The 12613-nt window shown below is 42.7% G+C and overlaps 1 protein-coding gene across 5 annotated transcripts in view; it reads right to left on the bottom strand.

Moving 5' to 3' along the window:
* The window catches only part of POMT2 (protein O-mannosyltransferase 2), a 57436-nt gene that overhangs the window by 17550 nt on the left and 27273 nt on the right, over window positions 1–12613 (bottom strand). For all 5 annotated transcript variants that reach the window (XM_037021061.2, XM_073242073.1, XM_073242074.1 and 2 more), the window contains 4 exons: window positions 12434–12540; window positions 11682–11764; window positions 9180–9289; window positions 5226–5292 (listed from right to left, as the gene is read on the bottom strand). In XM_037021061.2, the coding sequence (XP_036876956.2) occupies window positions 5226–5292; window positions 9180–9289; window positions 11682–11764; window positions 12434–12540 (367 nt within the window). The remainder of the gene's footprint in view (window positions 1–5225; window positions 5293–9179; window positions 9290–11681; window positions 11765–12433; window positions 12541–12613) is intronic.

The raw sequence follows: 12613 nt of genomic DNA, 5'->3' as shown, positions 1-12613 counted from the left end.
CATACCTATTGATAATCACCCGAAATGTAAATAGACAGAATGAACCAATCAAAAGACAGCGTAACAGAATGGATTAAAAAGCAAGACCCATCTATATGCTGCTTACAAGAGACTCACCTCAACCCAAAGACATACACAGACTACAAGTCAAGGGACGGAAAAAGATATTTCATGCAAACAATAGGGAGAAAAAAGCAGGTGTTATAGTACTTGTATCAGACAAAATAGACTTCAAAACAAAGAAAGTCGCAAGAGATAAAGAAGGACATTACATAATGATAAAGGGGTCAGTCCAACAAGAGGATATAACCATTATAAATATATATGCACCCAACACAGGAGAACTGACATATGTGACACAAATACTAACAGAATTAAAGGAGGAAATAGAATACAATGCATTCATTTTAGGAGACTTCAACACACCACTCACTCCAAAGGACAGATCCACTAGACAGAAAATAAGTAAGGACACAGAGGCACAGAACAACACACTAGAACAGATGGACGTAACAGACATCAACAGAACTCTACACCCAAAAGCAGCAGGATACACATTCTTCTCAAGTGCACATGGAACATTTCCCAGAATAGACCACATACTAGGCCACAAAAAGAGCCTCAGTAAATTTAAAAAGATTGAAATTCCACCAACCAACTTCTCAGATCACAAAGGTATAAAATGAGAAATAAATTGTATGAAGAAAACAAAAAGGCTCACAAACACATGGAGGCTTAACAACATGCTCCTAAATAATCAATGGATCAATGACCAAATTAAAACAGAGATCAAGCAACACATGGAGACAAATGACAACAACAGCACAATGACCCAACTTCTGTGGGACATAATGAAGGCAGTTCTAAGAGGAAAGTATATAGCAATTCAGGCCTATTTAAAGAAGGAAGAACAATCTCAAATGAATAGTCTAAAGTCACAATTATTGAAACTGGAAAAAGAAGAACAAATGAGGCCCAGAGTCAGTAGAAGGAGAGACATAATAAAGATCAGAGAAGAAATGAATAAAATTGAGAAAAATAAAGCAATAGAAAAAAATTAATAAAACCAAGAGCTGGTTCTTTGAGAAAATAAACAAAATAGAAAACCCCCTAGTCAGACTTATTAAGAAAAAAAGAGAATCTACACACATAAACAGAATCAGAAATGAGAAAGGAAAAATCATGACAGACACCACAGAAATACAAAGAATTATTAGAGAATACTATGAAAATCTATATGCTAACAAACTGGATAACCTAGAAGAAATGGACAACTTTCTACTCCAAGACTGACCAAGGAAGAAACAGAAAATCTAAACAGACCAGTTACCAGCAACGAAATTGAATCGGTAATCAAAAAACTACCCAAGAACAAAACCCCTGGGCCACATGGATTCACCGCTGAATTTTATCGGACATTTAGAGAAGACATAATACCTATTCTCCTTAAAGTTTTCCAAAAAATAGAAGAGGAGGGAATACTTCCAAACTCATTCCACAAGGCCAGCATCACTATAATATCAAAACCAGGCAAAGACCCCTCCAAAAAAGAAAATTACAGATCAATATCCCTGATGGACATAGATGTAAAAATACTCAACAAAATATTAGCAAACCAAATTCAAAAATACATCAAGAAGCTTGGTAATGGGGGGAGTCTAGTAAACATAATTTTCCTCATGTAAGTATAGATTAATGATTCTGAAATAAAAATTAAAAAAAAATACATCAAGAGGATCATATACCATGATCAAGTGGGATTCATCTCAGGGATGTAAGGATAGTACAACATATGAAAATCCATCAACATCATCCACCACATCAACAAAAAGAAGGACAAAAACCACATGATCATCTCCATAGATGGTGAAAAAAGCATTCAACAAAATTCAACATACATTCATGATAAAAACTCTCAATAAAATGGGTATAGAGGGCTAGTACCTCAACATAATAGAGGCCATATATGACAAACCCACAGCTAACATTATACTTAATAGCAAGAAGCTGAAAGCTTTTCACCTAAGATCGGCAACAAGACAGGGATGCCCACTCTCCCCACTGTAATTCAACATAGTACTGGAGGTCCTAGCCATGGCAATCAGACAAAAACCAAGAAATAAAAGGCATCCAGAATGTAAGGAAGAAGTCAAACTGTCACTACTTGCAGATGACATGATACCATACATAAAAAATCCTAAAGACTCCACTCTAAAACTACTAGAACTAATATCTGAATTCAGCAAAGTTGCAGGATACAAAATTAATACACAGAAATCTGTTGCTTTCCTATACACTAATGATGGACTAGCAGAAAGAGAAATCAGGAAAACAACTCCATTCACAATTGCATCAAAAAGAATGAAATACCTAGGAATAAACCTAACCAAGGAAGTGAAAGACCTATACCCTGAAAACTACAAGACACTCTTCAGAGAAATTAAAGAGGACACTAAGTAATGGAAATTCATCCCATGCTCTTGGTAGGAAGAATTAATATTGTCAAAATGGCCATCCTGCCTAAAGCAATCTACAGATTTAATGCAATCCCTATCAAAATACCAACAGCACTCTTCAATGAACTGGAACAAATAGTTCTAAAATTCATATGGAACCACAAAAGACCCTGAATAGCCAAAGCAATCCTGAGAAGGAAGAATAAAGCAGGGGGTATCTCGCTTCCCAACTTCATGCTCTACTACAAAGCCACAGTAGCAAGACAATTTGGTACTGGCACAAGAACAGACCCACAGACCAGTGGAAGAGACTAGAGAGTCCAGATATTAACCCAAACATATATGATCAATTAATATACAGAAAAGGAGCCATGGATATACAATGGGAAAATGACAGCCTCTTCAACAGCTAGTGTTGGAAAAACTGGACAGCTACATGCAAGAGAATGAAACTGGATCATTGTTTAACCCCATACACAAAAGTAAATTCGAAATGGATCAAGACCTGAATGTAAGTCATGAAACCATAAAACTCTTAGAAAAATACAAAGGCAAAAATCTCTTGGACATAAACATGAGCAACTTCATGAACATATCTCCCCAGGCAAGGGAAACAAAAGCAAAAATGAACAAGTGGGACTATATTAAGCTGAAAAGCTTCTGTGCAGCAAAGGACACCATCAGTAGAACAAAGAGGCATCCTACAGTATGGGAGAATATATTCATAAATGACAGATCCAATAAAGGGTTGACACCCAAAAAATATAAAGAGCTCACACACCTCAACAAACAAAAAGCAAATAATCCAATTAAAAAATGGGCAGAGGAGCTGAACAGACACTCCAAAGAACAAATTCAAATGGCCAACAGGCAAATGAAAAGATGCTTCACAGTGTTAATCATCAGATTAATGCAAATTAAAAACACAATGAGATATCACCTCACACCAGTAAGGATCGCCACTGTACAAAAGACAAACAGCAACAAATGTTGGTGAGGATGTAGAGAAAGGGGAACCCTCCTACACTGCTGGTAGGAATGTAAATTAGTTCAACCATTGTGGCAAGCAGTATGGAGGTTCCTCAAAAAACTAAAAACAGAAATACCATTTGATGCAGGAATTCTAGTCCTAGGAATTTATCCTAAGAATGCAGGAGCCCAGTTTGAAAAAGACATCGGCACCCCTATGTTTATCACAGCACTATTTACAATGGCCAAGAAATGGAAGCAACCTAAGTGTACATCAGTAGATGAATGGATAAAGAAGATGTGGTACATATACACAATGGAATATTATTCAGTCATAAGAAGAAAACAAATCCTCCCATTTGCAACAACATGGATGGAGCTAGAGGGTATTATGCTCAGTGAAATAAGCCAGGTGGAGAAAGACAAGTACCAAATGATTTCACTCATCCGCAGAGCATAAGAACAAAGCAAAAACCAAAGGAACAAAACAGCAGCAGACTCAAAGAATCCAAGAATGGACTATAGTTGCCAAAGGAAAAGGGACTGGGGAAGGTGGGTGGGAAGGGAAGAAGGGGAATAGGGGGCACTACAATCAGCACACATAACATACGGGGGAGCATGGGGAAGATAGTATAGCACAGAGAAGACAAGTAGTGATTCGACAGCATCTTACTATGCTGACGGACAATGACTGTAATGGGATATGTGGTGGGGACTTGATAATGGGGGGAATCCAGTAACCACAATGTTGCTCATGTGATCTTATATTAATGATACAAAAAAAAAGATATATGCACTCCTATGTTTATAGCAGCACTATTTACAATAGCTAAGATATGGAAGTAATCTAAATGTCCCTCAGTAGATGAATGGATAATAAAGAGGTGGTACATATATACAATGGTATATTATTCAGCCATCCTATCATTTGCAACAGCATGGATGGAGCTAGGGTGTATTATGCTCAGTGAAATAACCCAGGTGGAGAAAGAAAAGTACCAAATGACTTCACTCATTTGTGGAGTATAACAACGAAGCAAAACTGAAGGAAGAAAACAGCAGCAGACTCTCAGACTCCAAGAAGGGACTAGTGGTTAACAAAGGGAAGGGGTTGGGGAGGATGGGTAGGGAGGGAGGAAGAAAGTGATTAAGGGGCACTATAATTATCACACACAATATAGGTAGGTCACATGGAAGGCAGTATTGCATGGAGAAGACAAGTGATGACTCTGTATCAACTTAGTATGCTGATGGACAGTGACTGCAATTGGGTAGGGGGGACTTAATAATATGGGTGGGTGAATGATGAAACCACAATGCTGCTCATGTGAAACCTTCCTAAGGTTGTACATCAATCATACCTAATTGAAAGAAAAAAAAGACAAGTTGAGCTGCACCATATGCTGGGGTTTGCTCTAAAGTAGAAACAAGGCTTGGTGTGCTCTAAATTGTAAATGAGAGCAGCAGCTGTGTGCCCTCAATTGCGGCTACTCACTAGTCCTTTGCAGTATGTCAGGTAACCTCTTCTGGATTAATCTAAGCCTTGGCCCTGATCTCTGACTTCAATATGACAGCTCTAAGAGTGAGATGGCTGTGTTGTTCTCTGTCTACTGCCTGTGCCAACAACAGTGCTTGGAACACAGTAGTCCTTAAAAAATAACTGCTGAAAGAGTAACAGATCAGGAAAGATGTTGCCAAAGAACGCTCAGGGAAGGCCATCTCCATACCACTCTTCTGGAGGCCTGAGAAATGTTAAGGAGTAGGTAATAACACAGGAAGCACCAGCCCACACCACATTACCTGAGTTTGTGTTATGTTTCTTGATAATCCACAGGTTGTTGTAGTCCTTGTGCAAGTAGGTGGTGATCTGGGTAGGGATGGGAGGGAGAACAGCATCACGGTCAGCACAGCTGGCCACAGGACACTCAACGACAAACTGACATCACTTAAGCCTCTTTCAGAATCCCCAGCCATCAACCCGAGAGGCCATGTTTTCCAATAAGGTTCAGAAGTAGTATTGGTGGGATTTTTCTCCTTCGTTCTGTATTTAGAGGGTTTTTCCCATAAGAGCCTTTTTGATTTGTCTCTTTGTATCTTTCCACATCTTATCTTGTAAAGTTCCAGTCTTCTAGAGGTAGGAATCATGATACCCTGTACAAGACAGTCTTCAGCACACAAAGAGGATTTAGCGCATTTTAGAAAGTAATTAAAAGACTATGCCTCAAACGTTCTAATGGAAAAAATTCATGCCATTATATTTTCTAGAATATAGCCAAATGAAATAAAAACTCCATAAATATCTCACCCTAGACGCCTGAAATTTTAGCCCATAGCCATTTTGTACGCACTGATTTTTTAATTACATGTGTGTATATACATGTGTACACACATGTAATGCTGCCATTAATCTAAAAGCAAAAATCTGGAAACAGTATAAATGTCCGATAAGAGAGGAATAGTTAACATGATGGTATATCCACAGGAAAGACTGTTACACAGCCACAGAAAATGTTTCAAAGCCTCTTTTACCAGTATAGGAAAAGGCTTATAAAATGCCGATGCTGAAAATGGCTACCATCTCTCACCAGGCACTGTTTCAAGCACTGGGCAAATCTTATGTTGTAGGTACTATGGTTATCCGTACTTTGCTTACAAGGAAACAGAGATTAGTATTAGGCTCCAGGTGACACAGCTTATCTCTGGGAACAGGATTCAAACCGAGGCAGCTAACTCCAATGCTCCCAGGATAGAGACCATATCAACACAATTATGCCAATGATATAAACAAGAACATAAATGCCCAGGAATAACAGAAACATAGGCATTTCTCCGACAATGTAAGTTTTTATAACTCCAGTTGGACAAAACACAACTAACTTGCAAAGAGATTTGGAATTAGCATTTAGGAAAAAAACCATGCATGTATTATAGCTACTTTGTTTTAGTACATTTTGCTTTCTACTAGGGATAACAGCATTAAGAATAGACAAGAAACTAAGAAGTTTTGGTAGCCATGAGAAATTAAGCCCACACTCCTGAGCAAAAGCTACAAACAGTTCACCCACCTTGGATTTGCTCAAGCATGTTAATTTGTAGTGCTCGTACATGCACTGTGTTTTTGTTTTTTGTTTTCCAGTAATAATTATTATTAAGATTTCTATAAGAAAAATTACTTATTTATTGTGAGTAGAGTAAATGGCCTCTTTTTCCCATTGAAACATTTGTTTTTACAATAGAGTTTTTATAACATGAGCTCTCCTAGGAACACAGGTATCTTATTACAACAGAATGTTGTACATCAAACACCTGTGGATAAACACTGACCTTCTGGAATTATGTGGAGCTTTTGTTTACATTCTTATAGTCTATATTTTCCAATTTTATTTTATAAATGTTATGTTTTAAAAAACATTTAAAAATACAGAACTAAAGTTGTTGACAAGACATTAAACCACAGGGCACAGAGGGCTACTAGAAGCTATTTAGCCCAAACACCCCAATTTACAGATGAAGAAACCAGCTGAGGAAGGGCTCAGTAATTCAGTGAATGACAAAACCAGCTCTTGTCTCCCTTAGCCCAACGTGCTTTCTCTGTACCACCATCATGATCTCATGCTTCCACATACAGGCTGCAAGTGAACACCGCTCCCACTGGCTTAATAGGGCTTTTCCGACCTTGGCCTTTTTCTCCCTTTACATAGTGTAAATGCTCCTGGTCACCACGTCTGTAATTCTGTTTTCTACATGACACTTTATTGCAAGGTATTACCATGAAAGGGCCAGCTGTGGTTTTCTGCCCTGGCTGTACATCAGATTCTTCTGGAGAGCTTAAAACCAAAACAAAAATTCACAGTGCATGGGCCCCATCTCAGATCAATTAAGCCAGAATCTCTAGGGTGGAGCCCAGGCATCAGAATTTAAAAGCTCTCCAATGGACTCTAAAGTGCAGCCAGGGTTAAGAACCACTGGGCTAGGAGATAAGTAGAGAATCAATAATGAGAATCTGATCCTAAAACCCAATATTCTGGGTCAGCTTTCTAGTAAACTAGTAAATAAGGAAGTAATAATAAAGTATTTTGAGAAGCAAAACTTTTTTGCAAAGTAAAAATACTGGTCATTTTGCAAGAGGATTTTCACTTCTAAGCTCCTCAGAACAACAGCCTGCCCTGTAGCCTTCACTTCCTCACCTCTCACCTACTGCTTAAGTCACTGCACCTGGGACTTCTGCCCTTGCCAGCCCGCAGAAACTATCCTCCTCAGAGGCCTCGCCTTCCCTGAGGTCTTTGCAGCGCCTGACCTGTGCTCACCTCCTCCGCCTGGGGCCTCTCTTCCCTGTATTCCCCTCCACTCCTTCCAATCGCCCATTCCGCCTTTCTCCTCAGCCGCTTCTACAGGCGCAGATCTCAGCATCTTTAAAGCTGCCTTAAATGTTGCTGTTCCCCTGGGTGCCTTCACTGGCACCCCACCCTGCACACCCATTCTAGGCACTGGCACCTATCCCACTGTGTCACTAACACCCATGTGCCACATACTCAGATCTCCTTCCCGAGACAAGCGCCAGACCTAAAATACACTAAGGGAACTCTATCATCTACAAAGCCACTCTTCCTCCGCCACTTCTGATCATGGTGACACAGCATTCCCACCCATACACCTGGACCCCCAACTAGAGACCTAGACATAGCTCACCCCTGACATCGCCATCCTGTTACCATCATCAGTTACTGGGCCCTGACACTTGACCTGTGAAGTGTCCCTGAATCAATTCCCACCTCCACTCCCTGGTCTTTGCCTCTGTTCACCATCCTTTGTCATGACTTTTGCCTCCTAACTGGTTGCCTACCCCCGGTCTGCCCCTCCTTTCAATCCATCACACTCCTACTGGTATGATCTTACTAAGCTAGAAATCTAATCACAGCCCATTGCCCTTTAATAACTTTCAGTACCTCCCCAGGGTCTACAGAACAAAGTCAGACCTACTGGAACATGCAAGGCCTCTCCACACCGTGGCCCCACCAACCTCCCCAGTACTCTGCTTCTTCTCGCAGGCACGGTCCACCACAGCCACACCTAACATCCCATACCACGGGCACAGACGCGTCACTCACTCTCTCAGATAACACTCCTAGCTAACCCCCAATGTGCACTTCACATGACTATCTCACTCTGACCCTCACAACAACCCTATAATGGAGAGAGGTACTATTGATTTTTCCCAATTTAAAGATGAGGAAACTGAAGCACAGAACGGTAAGGCACTTGTTCAAAGTCCTCCTTGGATGGAACCAGGATGCAAACCCAGGTGATCTGGTCTGGTTCCCAGGTCTGTGTTTAAAACCACTACACATTACTCATCTTCCACTTTATGCCTGGCACAGTGCTAGGCACTTGAGCCTTCCAGGAGCCAGCGATCCACAGCAAAGAAACAGGAAGAAAGAGCACTCACAATTCCCTGTGAACAGCATTACCAAGCAGGCGTTACCACAGGGTTCTGAGACAGCCTCTCAGACGAGGGACACCTAAGCCAGCACAGGAAGAGGGAGGCCATGTGGCCGGCGGGGAGCCCCACACTGAAGCCTAAAGGAGCCAGAGTTAGCCAGAGGAGAAGGGCGCAGGAGGAAGAGCATGTCAGCGGGCAAAACAGCGTGGGAGAAGGACGGGAAGCCAGAGAGAATGGTGGGTTCAGCCACGACAAACAGTTTGGTGTCGCTGCTTAACGCAAACAAAATACAAGCGCACACAAGGCTCACTGACCTGCTGCTGGCGGGCGCCAACGCCCTCAGGGTAGAGGTGCCTGTGGGAGTGGAGGTAGCCGATGGCCATCCGCAGGTTCTTCACAGTGATCACAGAGCCATAGGCCAGGTCTGGGAGGAAGGAGGGTGGCAGCAGGTGTGAGCTGGCACGGCACTGGAGGCTGGCCCTGACTGGGGGAGGCCTCTGAAGCCACAGGACTCACTAGCCCTCTAACAGACCCCGCTGAGCCCAGGATGGCCTAAAGCGAGACGCACCGCTGCCTTCCCACTCCAGTGGAGTCAGTCCATCTACAGAGGGGGTTCACTACAGGCTCACTTGTGCCCTCCCCCTCCTCCCTAGGGATGTCAGAAGAAGTTCCGTTTATAATACAAAGATTAGAAACCACTTGTCCTTTAATCAACGTCTATACATACATTCAATGGAATAAACAAGGAAGAAGCATTCTGTCATCCAGAATGTTCTCCAAGATATAATGTTATGATAGACTTTTAAGATAGACTTCCCTATATATCCTTTTGTGCCTTTTGAACCTAATACCAAAACCATCCTATGGTTTGGGGTGTTTTTTTTTCTCTGAATTAAAAAAAAAAAACAGAGTAAACAGCTTACCCAAGAGCAGCCCCTCCTCCCACAGTCCCTGCTTACTGAGAAGCCTTTTCCTTATGACTGTCCTTCTCAACCCCCTGTAAACGGACGCCCTGCTAATTCCCACTCCACAGAACTATTCTCATTCCACAGTGATGGCCTATTCCTGTCTCCTCCTTGGCCAACAGACCACAGGAGTTACAAGTGGGTCCAAAGGTGGAGGAGGCCTGGCTGCGGCCCTGGAAGAACTCAGTCTTGGGGAAGGTGGCTTCACACACTGATGAGCAAAGGACAGTGGGCAAATGCTCAGCAAAAGTATGACAGTGTACGACATGACAGGGAGCCCAGAGCAGGGTAGGATGAATTCTCGCCCAAAGAGAAGAAGAAGAAGCAATCACAGCTGAGCTAGGTGTTTTAAATAATGAGCATGAACTGGCTGACACCACAGCTGTTTTTCTAAGTTCTCGTGCAGACCAACATAAGCAGGCCAGCTCACTGCTGAACATCTTAACTTTGTGAAGTGCTGTGCCCACTTCTCAACCCTCCACCCACTCATGGACTGCTCCTTCGCAGCCTCCTTCCTTAACTACCCCCCCCCTTCCTCCTGCATTCCACAATGAGCTGACCTCAATTCTCTTCCCCTTCCAAAAGTTTCCTTATGATGCCAGCCACTGCCATAGCATCAGCTACCCCTTGGAAAGCATCAATCACAGCCTCCTGGCCCCATTGCTCAGATTTCCCCAAGCATCTCAAAATCAACTTCTCTAATGTGGAACCCGGTATCTGCCTTTCCAAACCAACTTTTTTTTTTTGCCTGCTTTCCTATTTCTCATTCTTTCCATGGTGTTTTAGGCACTGTGCAAGGCACTGGAGACACTAAAGACATAGTCCTTGGGTCGAGGAAACAATCCCCTGGGTGCAAGTCCTCACTGACATCCTTCATCCTCTTCCCATGTCCAGTCTCCTTTGCATATGCTGTTTGCCTTACCCCTGCAGCCACCATGCCGAGCTCAAGTCCCTGCAATAGCTTTCCGGAGGATATCCTCTGCCTCTAATTCCACCACCTCTCTGGCCATCCTACTTGTGCCACCCGTGTCATCTCCCTATGGCACAGCCTTCCTGGCCTTCTTCTTGCTCAAAAGGTTCCATTGCCTGTTTAATAACATCCAACACCTCACCCAAATGTTTTAAACTTTCATAATCTGAACTATTACCTTTTCAACCTTATGCTCCAGTGCTTTTATGCATATAACCTATGCCTTAAGTTTTGCCCTCATCTTGGCCTTGGTCATGCTGCCCCTATGCCCCATATGCCCCCTCCTCCCTCTCCATCTGTTGAAATCTACCCACTCTTCCAGGACCTGACCCCAAGGCAGTGTGTTCTATGTTCCTTTGATCCCCCTCCAACCCCCTAGCAGAAGTGAGCTCCTGCTCTTCAACCCCCACAGCTCTCTGCTCCCTGTTCATATACCAAGTACGTACAGTCACTGACTCTGCGCTCCGGAGGGCATCCATCTATAGCCTCCAATGGGCCTAAACACTTGCTCAACTACTGTCCATGAATAAGTGAGTGGACATGAGTCACAGAATACTGTGGTGGAAACAGACCACCAGCCCTCGAGGGCCTTGTTCTTTCACCAGATTCTCTCTGGTTGGCCTTCCCACAGAGCTGACTTGGATGATTCCAATGATTCCACAGTCATAGTGGAGAAGTTATTCCTTAGGGTCAAAGAGATCACTGCTCAAGATAGCTTCCTCTGCACTTCCTGAGTTCCAAGTCACTCTCGAGTGCTTGTACCATATCTATACCTGGATCTTTCTCCCATCTTGCCATCTATAGGCTAAAACAACTCAAGTTATCCTACTGGTCCTTTCCACTTCAACTCCCAGGAGTATTTCTGCCCTTCTGACACTCACGTTCAGGGATGGAAGCATTGTGAAGGCTGTTTCCTGAAAGCCTGGACTGGAAGGCAGAACTGAAGAAGCCGTCGCCAGGGCCACTGTGGGGAAAGAATGAACAGAAGAGAGTCAAGTTAATGGAGTAAAACTGTGATTTCCCAGGAGGCCTGGGAAGTACTTTGTGCAGTTATTTTAAAAGAAGTACAACCAGAGTGGCAGCATAGCTATCATGGGACAGACACAGGGGATGGAGTTAGAACACCTGTGATACAAATCCCAACTCTGCCACTAACTAGCTAAGTGACCTTCAGAAGTATCTAACTTTGCTTAGCCTCATTTATAAATAGGGGGTTTGAAAAAAATACCTAAAGAACTTAAAAATGATTATGATTGTATGAGATAATATGTACCAAATGGTGAACACAGTTCCTGACACTCAGTAGCTACTGGTTAAACAAGAGCTGCTGCTGGCTTTACTGGATTATTATCCTCACTCCAACTGCACACTGTTATAGTGGCCCAACCCTGTAAAGCACAAGGGACTTTGTCTAGGGATATGGGACAGTTTGGCCATTAGGAAATTCTCTTCTTCCTTCAGGCCAGGCCTTTCTGAGCCCTCTAGATACCCAAAAGACAGAACAAAGGAGGAAACAAACAGGAAAAAAAATGCTGGTCTCCCTCATCCTAGCCCAGGAAATCACACAGCCTTTCCATGGGTACAAAGGCAAAATGAAGACCATAAATGAGAGGCTGGAAAGGCTCTGCTGTACCTTTTATTCAGCACCATGAAGTGAACAGCGTAGATGGCCGTATAGAGAGCCAGAGGCAGCACTATGAGGCACAGGATGCGAGCAGCCAGGTGTTTTCCTACGGCCACCTGCAAACACAGCCAGTGTGAGGGGTGGGTATATGGGGCTTTATTATTCTTTATACTTTATGTGTGTGTTATA

This window comes from Manis javanica, chromosome 8, assembly GCF_040802235.1.
Source record: "Manis javanica isolate MJ-LG chromosome 8, MJ_LKY, whole genome shotgun sequence".
NCBI classification, from domain to species: Eukaryota; Metazoa; Chordata; class Mammalia; order Pholidota; family Manidae; genus Manis; species Manis javanica.
The sequence above is the reverse complement of the archived record's forward strand: the minus strand, read 5'-3'. Positions and strand labels throughout refer to the sequence as shown.